The sequence below is a fragment of the Podarcis tiliguerta genome (genome assembly GCF_965153285.1).
Source record: "Podarcis tiliguerta genome assembly, chromosome: 5".
In the NCBI taxonomy this organism is placed as follows: domain Eukaryota; kingdom Metazoa; phylum Chordata; class Lepidosauria; order Squamata; family Lacertidae; genus Podarcis; species Podarcis tiliguerta.
In genome coordinates this window covers 15,654,398-15,668,768 of record NC_139538.1, presented here as the reverse complement: position 1 = coordinate 15,668,768, position 14,371 = coordinate 15,654,398, and the positions used below count along the sequence as shown (strand labels likewise).

Here is a 14,371-nt window from a genome sequence, read left to right as displayed (position 1 = left end):
CAACATGACCTCTCCCTGTCCCACCTCATAGTTGTTGTTCAGAAAGGAAATATATACAAAGCCTTTCCATGGTGTGCTTAGAAGTAGCAGTTAATAAACTTGTTGAATATAAAATACAATGAGTTGGACAGTTATTTTGTGGAGTTATTGTCATCACTATTATAATTACTGCAGTGACTCTTGTGTTTAAAGTCCTGGCTTTTTTGCAAATTAGCACACATAGGATTGCACCATAGACAACTGATGTTTCAGTGGATGGAGTTTGCACAGTAGAACTTCCCAGTGATATGTTGGGATTTCACACAGCGTAAGAAATCTTAACAAATTGTGGTTTAATTCATGATGAATATGAATGCATATAAATTAAAGTACTCATCCTGAAGGGGAGGGGATCTCCTTTCTTTTGAATAGAACTGAAACTTTTAACTGATTCAGCTATTTGACCAATCTGTTTTTGTTTTGTTTTTTAAACTTTTTAATTGACTTAACGAAGGTTTTTCTGGTGGGGTTTACTTCAAAACTGTTACTTTGGTAATCTGCAAATGAATGAAGATTACATTTATTACTTGACTGACTGAAGCTAACTGATTTGATTAGCTAGTTTTGTTTGTTTATAAAGGGCATCAGCCATAGTTTTTAGAACATTGTAATAGGAACACAGTGCTGCAATATTTTATGGTCATTCTGAAACCAAGATGTCAAGCCAATTTGCTCACAAAGTGGTGTGTTGTTTTTTAAGGAAGAAGGAAGAGCAGCATGTCTGTCTGTGCTCGCAGTTGCCGCTGGAATCATTCCTGTTGTGATCCATAAAACACTCCCTCTCTTGAGTACTCGGGAGCAGGCTAAGCCAGGGCCTTGAGTATCTTCGATGATGTGGGAGCAGAACCTCTACCCCACTGCTGCTGATACCTTTCCTGCCACCACAAACATGATACACACTCACACACTGCTACTGAGGTGAAGTTTTAGAAGAAGGAATGCCTCTTTTAACAGTTACCTGCCATTTGTTTAGAAGGATGGCTGGTGTCTTTCATCCATGCATGGCATCACAGCAGGCACAGTCTTTTCTCTCTGTTGTTGTTTTTTAAATGTTTTTCCCCTTCTCTCATATATGACAGAATGCCTCTTCTAATACGGTCATGCAGTGCCCGCCTGGCCCTAACCGTATGTTAGGGGGTGCAATACTTGCCTTGCCCTGGGTGCTGGCAACCCACGTTACGACACTGCACACACCACACAAACATCTCTCCATCTTCAATCCAGGCAAGCAAGCTTTCAAGGACCCATCCCAGCCGGGGGGGGGGGGGACGACACTTGCAGAGAATCCAGAGGAGGGCCATTCAGGGGTGTGTAGTCTGGGAATGGGCATGGCCCAGGAAGAGTCTCAAGGGCCATTTGGAGAGGTAGGTCTGAAGGGGCACATTTGGCCAGCGGAACCTGTGATTCGCCCGTCCCATTGCAGCCTGACTGTTCCGATCAAATAGTTTTGAGAGGATGGTTTTAAGAAAAGAATTACGCTGACTCTGGTAACAGCCTCAGCATTCCCAATTCGTATCAGCAACTCCTGAGCTTGAAACAACAAGAGTGAAACGGACACAAATCACCATTTATGGCAATAGGAATGAACACTGCCCACAGGGCCTGCCTCTTGTTCAGTTATCTGCAGGGTCATGCCAAAGAGATGGCAGGCACACAGGTCTCCTTTTCCAAAGGATTAATATTTAACTGACTTTCTGAACCTGTCTCTGGTGTTAGCTCTGACTAGATATGCATCTGACAGCCACACACCGCCCATCCCTCTCTTCAGTTCCCACCCTATGCAGTTACAGGTTGGGTTTAAGTGTATATCTGCTGCGATTCTCTTTGTTTAGAAAGAGCCTGGAAGAAAAAGCCAGGCAGCAAAGCCAGTGTAATAGGACTCCGTCACTTTTCTACTTTTTTATTTTTACAAAAGAGATGAAATAATTTTAAAACACAGACAGACAATGAGTTTATTTATTTAGAAACTTGTTAAATAGAGTCTGGGAATTCAAATAGTCAGTGTGGACATTGTACAGAACTGGCGGGGAGCCAAATATTCAATTCCCAAGGGAGAACCTATGAGCAAGAGCCTTCTCCTCTCCCACAAGTGGGGGAATATATTGCAATTAGTTATACGCACAAGCAATATCTAAATTGCAGCCCAACCCTGTGGCTTCAGCCAGAGAACTTCAAATGCCTGTAAGAGTGTTTAGCTTTTTAGTGCTGGAACTAGAGCAATATGTCACACTTTTCAAAGGCCTGTGTAAACAGTTCTTTCCCTTTTGTAGAAACATTTCTTAAGTTTTCCGTACCCCTGTGTAAACAGCATCCATTTACAAGCCTGCCATGTTTCATCTGAAGATAGTGTGATGGGGAGAAGCCATCCCTTCCCCCTCCCCATTCACCATATAGGTCATCCCAACTTAAAACGAATGTAAAAGAACAAATTCACATTAAGGAGGATGATTGACAGTAGGCAGCCAAGGCTGGAAGGGGAATCTTGGGGAAAGAACATAGGAAACTGGCTTGTACCAAGTGTGAACATTGGTCCGTCCATTCAGCTCACTACTGTCTATGTTTACTGGCAGTGGCTCTCCAGGGATTCAGGTGGGAGTCTTTGCCAACCATACCTGAAGATGCCAGAAACTGGGACCTTTTGCAAGCAAATCACTGAGCTATAGCCCTTCCACAAAAGGAAAGATGTTGGCAAGGTAATTCAAGGTTTAACGTCTGGGGAAATTTACACACACACACACACACACACACACACAGATTAGTGTAGAATATATAGGGATATTAGTGTAGAATTAAAGGAGCTATGTCAGCCTCAGTTTGTTCTAGGTGCCTCTGGAAACATACACAAAACCTTTCCATATAGTAGTAGAAAGGTTTATTGCCAAGAGCCTTGCAAAAAAATGCACAAAATTATTATTATTATTATTATTACTATTATTATTATTATTAACAATGGTCTTTTATTGTGTTTTATTAATTAATTAAACAAAATGTGTATACCGCTTAATTTTGACTAAAAATTCTAAATGGCTCACAGATGCTCTCCCTTTTTCATTCAGATACAAAGTTTGCCATGAGAAAAAGAGAGGCAGCCAAGGTCATGGATGGGGTACCTGTAGCTTTCTGGATGCTGGTGGCTGACATCTCCCAACACCCCTGCCCAGTGGCCATTCTGGCTAAGAACTAATGGGAACTGGAGTCCAATACCTGATGGGCCAAAGATTCCCCACTCCTGGCTAGAGATGGAGGGGAGAGAGAGAGAGAGAGTTCTGTTACATCTGTCATTCTAGGTGTTCAGTACATTGTGTATCTATAAAATATTCAACTTTCTCTTCCAATAACTCTACACTGTATATGTCTGTTACAATATGTCCATTAAAAAGTACAATAGATCATACAAACAGGAAAAGTTACTTGTAATATAATTACAAATGCATTCATGGATCAAGATGATAATTTTATTCAAGTTTCTATGTTTTACACACATACTTCAGAAACACAGTATGGTACTACTTGTACTCTTCAATATTATCTGACTTTCATGAGTCATTTATTCCAAATACCCATGTATGTGTGCAGACCCGTATTATTGTTTCTCAATAAAGTATATGTAACGCAGATGTGTATTTTACGACAGAATAGCTTGCCATGTATTGTATAGTACATTTGCTATATATAGCGTATATAGTTCTAATATATGTTATAGGATATAACATCTACCAGGAGGAAGGAAGTCCCAGGGGTGTTTAAAGGGTCAGTTTCCTTGGGAGAATAGAGCACTGGAGATTTGCGGTATTTTTGGCTGTGCCTATTTATTTACAAAGATGCAGGTAGAGCAGATGGGGAGCAAGGCAGCAAATGCAAGGCAGGGCTAATGTTAAAACAACAATAACTTATCAAAAGTTATAGCATACCCCTAAGGCTCCTCAAGGCTGCGTCTTGCCAGGCAGCTCCAAAACTTTTTAAAATTTAATTCAACATAGTTACTGTTTTCCTAGGATAAAAGTCTAGCCCTGTTTCAACTTGCACCCAGGCAAGTGGGTCTGATCCATGCCTGGCTTTGATGCCTGGCATTCATTATTAGCGGGCAATGCGTGGTCTAAAAGCAGACTTTGAAGAGAAGGACAGCATGGTCCACAACAGCTTATATTAATGCACAGCTGTGTTTCAGAGCACATGTGATTATTGTTCAGAAACGAATGTCCCTTGGCCAGCTCACTAGTTCTACACTCTCATAAACAATGAAACAGGTCTGTGTTCTACCTATGCATGTCAAAGGCATACGCCTCTTTGCTTACAGTAAGCTTATTGCTTGGAGAAGAGCCATAGCTCAGTGCAGAGCACACACTTTGTATGCAAATGGCATCAGGTTCAGTCCCTGGTAGGACTGCGAAGAACTCTTGTCCAAAATCCTAGAGAGCCACCGTAAGTCAGTGTAAAATACATACAGTACTGAGATGCATTGGTCAGAATGCTGAGCTGGTTTTATCAGTAGCCTGTTTCAGTATAAGGCAGCTTCTTGTGTTCCTTATCATTACATACTTAAAAATGAGTCACAGCAAATACTCTTCCAACACACTACTTTCTTTTGCAGTTTAATGTTGAACATATCCAACAGCAAGCCTTTGAATCTTCCTGCAAATATTGATCCTCCCCTCCTGCAATCTCACTTTAACCTCAAACGCCATCCCTGAATTCACACAAGCTAATCTTGCCTGGGCCAGGTTACAACTTTAACAAACGTTGAACCATCTAAAAGTCCATGTTGAAATGCATGCATATCACATATCATGTTCATCAGAATGAATTTTAAAATGTTATACAAGTCGGCCCTTGTAGCAGACACGTGCTAACCTTTCTTCGGGACAAAAGAGGCTTCCCTGTTGTTCAGACTGACTGCTGTCTCACAAACATTACTATTTTAGTGGTTCGTCACATACCAAAAGCAAATGCCAAATCCTGTTAGATCACAACTCTCTAGTCATCTCTGATTCCCGGTACCACCCAATCTAATCTAATCTCACAGCAAAGCAGAATAAATCAAGGGGACAGGCTGAGGATCAGTGGTAGAGCATCTGTTTTGCATGAGGAAAGTCCCAAGTTCAATCCCAGGCATCTTCAGGTAGGGTTGGAAATTTCCTCCATTTGAAAACCTGGAAACGCACTGTCGGTCAGTGTAAACAATACTGAGCTGGATAGACCAGTGACCTGGATTCAGTACAGTGGACGTGCGGGTTGCGAACGTGATCCATGCGGGATGCATATTCGCAACCCGCAGCATCCACAACCTGCAGTGGCACGTCTGTGCACACGGAGGTTGCGATTCGGCTCTTCTGCGCATGCACAAAGCGCGATTTAGCGTATGCGCGGCTGTTGAAACCCGGAAGTAACCTATTCCGGTACTTACAGGTTTTGGCGGTCCGCAACCCAAAAAATAGCAACCTGAAGCGTCTGTAACCCGAGGTATGACTATATATGTCAACTTCCTATGTGTCTAGGTGAATACTGTGTCCCTGGGCCCAGTGACATTGAGCAATGGATACAACCTATGTCCCATTGAACCCTCTTTAATGTTTATGATTCTGAATTGCAACAGATGCCATTTACTGTAATCCTAGGAATAAATTGCTATTTTACCCTAAGCAATGAGCATTCATACTCTGCTCCTTAGGTTGTTCTCATGGCCCCTTCACTGACTATATTTCTCTATCCACTTTTCCTTGCAGCCTCCTAAACTATATTGTGCACCTGCCCATGTGAATGTTCCAGCACATTCCAGATTTAGGAAAAGTCTAGTCCATGCTGACTTCTGGTCTGTAGGGAGAGCATCATGTGCATCAACCTGGATAGCTCAGTTGGTTACAGTGTTTGGCCAAGGTTGCAGGTTCAATCCCCGTATGGGACAGTTGCATATTCCTGCATTGCAGAGGACTGGGCTAGATGATCCTGAGGGTCCCTTCCAACTCTACAATTTTCTGATTCCATGATTCTAACCATAGCTTTATATAATATGCCCTTGCTAAGCCATATTTCCAGTGGCTTACAGTGTGGGATCGAAAGCCAAAGCCACTATTTGCCAATGTATGCTCATTCACATGCTCAGTGTAGCAGCTCTACATATTAAAAAATACTTCTTAACTACCTATCACCGAAACGTGCCGGAGCAGCATGCAAAAGTGTGCATAAAATTTATTTGCAACATAAAAAAATTAAATCAGCATTTAATGAAATACAGCATAGCAGGGGGTAAATACAAACCTGAAAAACTACAAAAACAGAAGAGAGCAAAATTCCAACAATTATTTTTAAATGTCTGGGCAGATAGGAAGGTGCTTAAAAACTTGTAATGTCAGCACCAGACTTGCCTCCTTGGGAGGACATTCTAAAGTCAGGCCACCACTTCTGAAAACGCCCTCTCCCTTTTGGAAGGACTGTAGCTGAATAGAAGGACAGATGTGTTGCATATAGAAAGTCCCAGGTTCAATGCCCTGGGGTTTCCAGGTAGGGCTGGGGAAAGTTCCTGCCTGAAATCCTGGACAGCCACTGCTGGTCAGAGTAGATGGATGAATGATCTGACTCAGTATAAGGCAGCTTTTTTATATTCCTAATAATATTGTCCCTCGACTAGAGGAGGGAAAGCAGAGCAGGGCTTCTGAAGAAGGTCTCCAGTGTGCTTGGGAACTCAGGCCAAGCAAAGTTTCTCCCTATGGCTGTCTTGAACCAAATGGGTCATAAAAATAGCCCCAGCAATATCAGAATCTGTTTTCAGGTGCTGTCCCTACACAGATGCCGCAAACTCCCAACCCTCACCTCTCAGCATGGCCCTTACAGTATCTCTATTTGTTAGATAGAGTCTTGGTGTTCCTTATTGTTAGTTCCTTCCACTGAAGGTATTCTGCCTTCTCTTGTTTGTAGGGCTTCTCTGCTACCCCTTATTTTAAGGCCCTGGGCTGGAGAGGTTATTAAACTTGTTCCTTAGTTCTCCAAAGACTTTACGTAAGGGATCCATGCATGCAGCAGTTGTATGTGTGGGATTAAAAGCAGAATGATCTTGTATATGCAAGTCCGCTGGCTCAATTCATAGTCACTCATAGTCAGCCCCACAACCACCAGCATAATTTATCTGCAATTAATTCAAGATCACTTAACGAAGATGAATTATTTCCTAACAGGCTCAATATTCTGCCATATTCATATAGGAGCAGCTGAAAAAGGTGGATTCTGCACACACTCATTCAGTGCATTCTTATGTGGTTACTATGGCTACTGGGCAAATGCACTTGGGGAAATAGTTATTCTGGGTTACGGTAATTAAAGTGGAAAACAAGAATAGGATTTTACAATATTTTTTGCCATTTTTAAAACTGGGAATAAAAGGTAGATGTTCCTGAAGGTTGGCATGAAGAGATCTTAAATATGTTCCGCTGTTGCACCTGGGATTTGTGTAGTTTCACCTCCATCTGCCTCTCTTCCGCTCTTCCTTTGAGTTATACATTGCACTAGTAGCTATACACAGAGAAACAAGCAAACAATAAACCAACACAGATACAGGTCTGTGCCTCAAGGATCATACAGTCTGAAAGACCAGAAAGCAGCAATAGGGAACCTTTCTCAACCCTGAAGGCCAGGGACAGAAGTAAAAGCTGGCAAAACAAGGGATGCAAATGTTGCTTTTGTGTAGTAGGCTGATTTCTACAAATTCATGCATTCCTCTTTATTCAGGCAAGCAAGAGGCATTATCAGAATTGGTGGACACCTCCCAGCCAGGCAGACCCAGGTATGAAAGGTGCAGAGCAGAGCCAATGAGGGGCTGGCGGAGAGAGTCCCAAGGGCCACAGAGGAAGCCCTGAAGGACCACATTTGCCCCTGCCGCCCTGTGCCTAGGGGTTGCCCACCACACCGCCGTAGAGGAAGAGGAAAGAAAAGAAAATGGGAGTCAAGGAATTCCAACTGGGCCAGCGTCCCTAAGCTGATGGGGAAGAATTCCCTGCAAAGGTGGGGTTTGAGGATAGCTTTGAGGGCGATCTGGGCATAAGGAGAAGAGAGGGAGAATAAGTAGGTCCAAGAGACTCTGCGGCGCAAGAAGCAGATTCAACAAGCCTTCAACAGCAAGCATATGCTGGGGGTTGGTTGGGTGAGTGTGGGCATTAAAAGACTGGGCTTCCAAGCAGTCTCAACTGAGCTAAGGGGGCGGGGGAGGGCGGAGGCGGATGGTTAAACTAAGTTCTCGCCCAGTGTGCAAACTAGCGATGATGCGCGCTGCGGGCGCGAGGTCTTCACGCTAGACGCCTATTGACTGAACGCCTTGGCATCTTGCTAAGCGAAGTGATGTTGACACGGAGGGATGCGCCTCTGACTAGGGACCAAGTTCTCCATCAGCGTGGGAGCCGGCGGTGGCGAGAACACGGAACGCACCCCTCCCTGTCTCTGACTCTCTCCGCCCCACCAACACCGCCCGCGGTCCATCTTTTTGGCCAAGCTCCGCTCCCAAACAGAAAGAGACTAGTAAACCTCCGTCCCCACTTCCGAGCGGCGAAAACCAACAGCAACTCCGGATTGTGTTGTTGTTGTTGCTGCTGCTGCTGCTCGATTTTGTTTGCTTGTTTGTACGAAAGGAGGCTATTTGCACACAAGGTGGCCAATGCAAAAAATAAAAAAAATAAGCTTGAGAGGATAGCAATGGCAAATAAACAAGCCTTTCCATAAAAAGCACCTCGCTTGTTTGAGACTCATCAGATAGCCCAATATGAGGAGTCCTAACAAAGCGAGGAAATAAAGTCTGGTTCGTCCGCTTTGCTTTTTACTCAAACGAGGTGTGTGTTTTTTTCCTCTTCACCCTTTCCTCTAAAAAAAAACACCCTCGCAGGCAGGGGGCAAACTCACAGGCGTCGAAGCGGGGGTGGGGGGGACTTGTTGAAACTTGGTAAAGTGTTAGCTTACTCTCTCAAAGGGTTGGAGAGACCAGGATCCATCGCGGCTTGCTCCAATTGCCTGGTTTTGGGGGGTTTTTTTTGGTGGTGTGTTGTGTTGTTTTTTGTTGTTTTTTTTAGACTGGTGATAAAGTGTAAAAGTACAAGTAACTCCTTTTATAAGGCACGGGTGTTCGCCTAATCTGATCACCTTCTGCTTCTTTACGGGGCTATTGGGTGTCTCTAACCACTACCAGCGGGGCTTGCGCTGGCCGCCTAGTTCGCTTGCGCGGAGTGGGATTTTCTTCTGCAGAAAGTCGCGCTCTCCTCCGTAGGGGATTTTAGGCCCGGGCGGGGGGGGGTAGAAGAAGTGGGGGAGAGCCCTAACCCTCCCTGAGCATCCCCTAGAGCCCGAGCAAGAGCGTCGATTCCAGATGGTTCTCACGTGCAAGCAGAGGCGCCAGAATAGCCCGCGGGGAGAGCCCGATCCAGCCCAAGTGAGACGCGTTCAAAGTCCCACTGGTTTTTTCTTTTTATGGGGGAAGAGATCTGAACACGTGCTGAACTCTGCCGTCGAAGTCAAGACGTCCTACTCTTTGCTTCGCTAGTAAGTGCGTTATGTGGATTGGCACCTTGCAATCGGAGTAAATTACGCAGACACATAAAAAGTGCGCCCCACTCTTGTTTGCTTGCTCCCGGGTAAAGTGTAGGCTTGCGACCCCCAAAAGCGCTTCTCTTTGCTCGGATCGTGACCACGTAACGGTAAATGTCACACCTAGGCTGCACATTCTCTGGAACTGTTACAGTCTCAGAGTGGCTAGCATGTTGCGAGTTCATTTTTCAGCGACTTAAAATTATGGTTTTCCAAATAATGCGGCCGTTTCCGACTTGCCCCATCACCCACAAGCTTTGTCGCTTTTCTGTTGCTTTTAATTTTTTTAATTAAAAACATCGAATATCTTTAATATGATCAAGGTTAAAATCAGGCCACATAACCTTAAACTTGCGTTGCTTTCTAAGAACAAACCATTTATCACCTAAAGTGTCTCGCTTTGCTTAAGGAACAGGCCGGACTTGACTGAATTTGGGCATAGACAGCTCGGTTTACATAGAAATATAAGTAAACGGGTTTCACGGGTTTCAGTTGAACTTGCTTCCAGGTAAAGCGTGCCCATCTTCCAACCTGAGAATCACATTTACAGAACAGCTTGATCGTGGTTTCTCCCGCCCCCAGGCAACCTCATATAACTTCGTAAATAAATAGTAAGTTTCTTTGATGGGGGGTGTAGGGAGGTGCGCAAACGGAAAAATGGGAGAAAGCTGAATACATTTTTAATAAATAAAAATCAACGATTTAATTCTACAGGCGCCAGCGAAATTGACGTGGTGATCGAAGGCGAAAAGAAACAGGGTTTATAAACGTGGGAAAGCGGTTTCTGCTGCATTTATTCTCTCCCTTTGCAACCTATGGGTTGCAGAAGGCGGACCACGCAGCTTCCTAAGTGTGCATCTGCACTGCCTTGTACATCTCAAGGCACGTCAGAAAGTTTTGGCGAATGCTCTGCGCCGTATCTAAAGGCAGCAACAGACTATCTCACAGCTGCGGTGAACATCAGCCTCGGACCGCGCCAGAAATAAGATCCCTGCTGGGTTTGCTACTGGACTTAACTCGGTGCCTTTAGATAAGGGAATCTTTACGCATCTGCTGCGATCGGCGCATCTGCAACTTTCCTTTTTTTATTAAATGAATAACGGATCTGTTTTCAAATTGTGTCGACTGGATACATCTGCTTTTGGGGGGAACAAAAACCAGCTAATCAAACGCAGGCGAGGTGGAGGAAGAGCGGGGGGGGGGGTGTTGGTCTGTTTCACAGAAAATTAGACAGTAATCCAATGAGATCTTGTGCTTTCCTCTTTCCTCCCTCCTCCCTCCCCCTCCCCGCGCGCGATTTTCTCCCCAAACAAGCAAATAATCGGCCTTTTAAAAATGTCACACAACTTCTGCAACGTTTTGCCTGCCGTTCTCGCCGCCACCTTTCTCTCCCCCCCCCCCAAGTTGGAAATCAAAGTAACAATGCAGGGAAACAAACACAAAAATAGCATGAAATAAATAAAAAGGACTTGTCCTGGGGCTAGGTAAATGGGGTGAGGGAACAGGATGCACAAGAAATCAGCTCCCTTGCAAAAAACGAAGCAAGGCTGCATCTGTTGCACTGCGGGTTGCAGTCAAGAAAACGATTCTTCCCCAGCAGCGTAAAAGAGGTAAACTTGAAATAATTGCGCGGTTTGCCTTCGCACAAAGCCCGATGGTGCTTTGAACGTTTGCTAGGAAGTGAATCCCAATTCCCAACATGTTCAAGTGAGTCTCAAGCCCAAGCTAAAGTACAGGAGTGCAGCCCTGAGCACATTTTGTATGTAAGTTTCCATAGCGGTGGAGTCAATGGAAATTTCAGTAAGTTGTATGTATGGCCGGCTGTGCGAGGGGAGGAGGAGAGATGGAGAATCGCACACATAATGTTTGATCGGCTCGTAAGGATAGACGGAGACTCCGGCTCCAAAATTGCCAGCCGCCACTGCAGTCTGTAGCAAACTGTTAGAGGGGGACGCGTGAAATTGACACGATCATCGTGGGTCTCCAAAGATGCCAGAGCAAAAAAAGAAAAGTGCGGCCCAATCGCTTCCACCTCACCGAGCTCGCACTTCAAAACATGCCTTGTAACTGCATCAAGTTAGAATTGAAACTGTCCAGCTCTAGCTGCTTCTTGAGTGGATATTATTATTATTATTATTATTATTATTAGTTTTTTAAATATGTGAAATAAACAGACAGGAAAATAAGGAGATCCAGCTGGGAGCTGCCGCTGACAATCTCAGACAGGCCAGTTTGGCCACCTCAACCGAGGACTACCAAGCGGAAAGAGCCGGAACTCCCAAGCGAAGGAAAACTTTGTAAGTCTCTCTTCCACGACGGAACATATTCCTTTTATTATTGCTGCTGTTATTATTATTTTACGCTTTCAACAAGGAAAAGGAGGCCGTTACGGGTAGGGAAGCCGAGATCGCTCGTTCCTGCTTTGTTATGTAACTCATACACTTGCCCCCAGTTAAAAAAATATAAATAACAGCACCAGAACTAGAAAAGGAGGACTCGTCGTTGTTTAGGTAACCTTTCCTGGAACAGTATTCCCGCCTGTACACGTGTATGCTGCGGGCTGTTCCTTTTGCACGTGCCACAGGAACGGGAGACGCGTGTGCACGGGTCGGGGGGGGAGGCAGTTGCACACGTGCGCGCGCCGAAGTAGCAGCGCTCACACGCGCAGAGCGCGAATTTGTTTGGCTAAGTTGCGTGTACCGGGGGGGGGGTCTTTCCGCGCTGACCAGAGCGACTCGAGTCAAGGAGCTCGGAGCGGCTGGATCTTGCCCTGGTGTTGGGGGGGGGGCTCAGCTTGAAATGGACAACCCCCAACTCGAGGAGGAAAAACAAAAAAATCCCCATCAGCTTGCTGCTGCGTTAAGTGCATGCATGCTTTCTCCTCTGCACCCAACCTGTCCCAGCAAAGCCATCGCTCCAACTCCTGGGCTGCAGGTTGCCACCACCGTCTCCTCCTCCTGCTGCTGCTTTCGCGGCCTCCCCTCCTCCCCTTCCCCACGCGCTTGTTTTTAATGTTTATTTCACAGAGCCAGCAGCGCCCACTAGGGGCGCTCGGCGTCCTTGCAGCCTCTGCCTCCCTCCCTCCCTCCCTCCCTCCCTCGCCGGAGCGAGCGAGCGAGCGAGCAACTTGCGGCGCTCTTCTTCGGCGCGGCTGAACTTTTCCTCAACTCTTTCGCCGCCTCGGCTGAAGTTCACCAGCGATCCTTCCCCGCCCCCCCTCCTCCCTCTCCCTCTCGCCGCCACCCCGGCAGACAAACACACAAACAGCGCCGGGCACAGCCAAGCCAAGCCAGGGAGCCCAGCCGGGACCTCTCCACCCCCCCCCCGTCCGGCTCCCCGCGTCCGAGGCGAGGAAGTGGGGAGAAAAGAGAGAGGAGAGAAACCCAACGCGCCTCCGCCGCCGCCGCCGCCGCGCACCATCTCCCTCTCTCCCTCTCCAGCAAACCAGCCGCGAGGTGGATGGATGTTGGGCAGCGGAGGCTCTCGGGGGCCAGTTCTGCGCCGGGGGCGGGCCGGATCTGTGGGGCCAGTGGCTGACCCCCACCCTCCCCGCCCTCTCCATCCCACCCCACCGACCCACATCTTTCCCGGCCGTCTAGCGGGGCACAGAAGGGAGAGCGGACGGCGCGGGGGGGGGCGCGGGGGGGCGCGCAACAGAAAGAGCGATTGCACCTACTTGCGGCCAGTTTCCTCGCTCTGCCTTTGGATCGCATTGCTGCCAAATCCCGCGGACGTTGCTTGGATGGTTGCTTTGGGGGGGTGGGATATCTGGGGTGGGGGGGTGGGGAGGGAAATCAATGGAGGGGCTTTCCCCCCCTATCTCTCTCTCTCCCCCCCTCTCTCTGTTGTTTTTTTTCCTTTCCCTTCCTGCTTCCCCCACTCTTTTCTTTCTCTCTTTCTCACTCACTCTGTTTCTCTCTCTCTCTCCCAACCCCAAAGCTTGCTATCTTCTCCAGCATTGTCAGTTTGGACACCTTCGCACATGCGCAAGGGCGGCTTCTCCCTCTCGCTCTCCTCTCGCTCGCCCTCCCCCCGCGCAATTCCCCCCCCCCCCACTTTCAACATCTCCCGGGCGCCGCCAAAAAAAAAAAAAAAAGTTTGGAGCGATCTTTCACTTTTGGATTTAAGGGATCTTGGGCAGAAGATCGCAGGAAAGGGACCAAGGCGCGGGGCGGGAGACGTGTGGAGATCTCTCTTTTGCTCGCTTGGGGGAATCTAAGCCAGGCAGAGAAAACCAATTGACATGAGCGCCCATGTAGACTTTTTAAGAGAGGGATGATGCCGGATGATGAGCTGATACGACCTGCGATTTATTAATTGTGCACGGCGAGTCTTCTTCGTGTGCCCTTGGCCGGTGCGCTCCCCCCGCAGACACACACACTTTTCTCACCAGCACAACAATTATTTCGCTTATGTGCAGTGGATCAACCCGGATTCCCCTGGATGCATCCACCCACCCATAGAGACAGAGAGGTTGGGGGTTGCGGGGGGGGGGGCTCTCCGATGTTGAGGCTCGCAGCCTCGTCTTTTCAGACGGACACGGGACCTGCCCGAGTTTCCCCGAGGGAGTCTGAGTCTCTCCTCCCCGCACCACGCGCGCCCCGCCGCCATCCCGGAGAGACAGAGAGAGAGAGGAGCCCAGTTTTGTATAACCGCAAAGCCGCTTCCTTCTGACACCTATATATCTAAGCGGAGAGGGAGGAGAATAAATATTTATGATTCTCGGTCATCCCTATAGGCCTGGCGGTGCAAACTCCCGGGCTCTGAGATACTG

The 14,371-nt window shown here is 47.0% G+C and overlaps 1 protein-coding gene and 1 long non-coding RNA gene across 18 annotated transcripts in view; one reads left to right on the top strand and one right to left on the bottom strand.

Annotated features, from left to right (window-relative positions):
• Nucleotides 1-3,281, top strand: part of LOC310678529 — a 52,908-nt gene extending 49,627 nt beyond the window's left edge. Inside the window, exon 3 of the long non-coding RNA XR_014511818.1 lies at nt 3,096-3,281. This is a non-coding gene — a long non-coding RNA (uncharacterized lncRNA). The remainder of the gene's footprint in view (nt 1-3,095) is intronic.
• MECOM (MDS1 and EVI1 complex locus) overlaps nt 1-13,569 on the bottom strand; it is a 457,532-nt gene extending 443,963 nt beyond the window's left edge. For 15 of the 17 annotated variants that reach the window (XM_083441879.1, XM_083441901.1, XM_083441927.1 and 12 more), the window contains exon 1: nt 13,274-13,555. In XM_083441879.1, the coding sequence (XP_083298005.1) occupies nt 13,274-13,310 (37 nt within the window). In that variant the 5' untranslated portion in view covers nt 13,311-13,555. Of the gene's footprint in view, nt 1-13,273 lie in introns of all 17 variants that reach the window. The other 2 variants (XM_083441880.1, XM_083441883.1) reach the window with 1 other exon arrangement.
• Nucleotides 13,570-14,371: the final 802 nt, after the last annotated feature.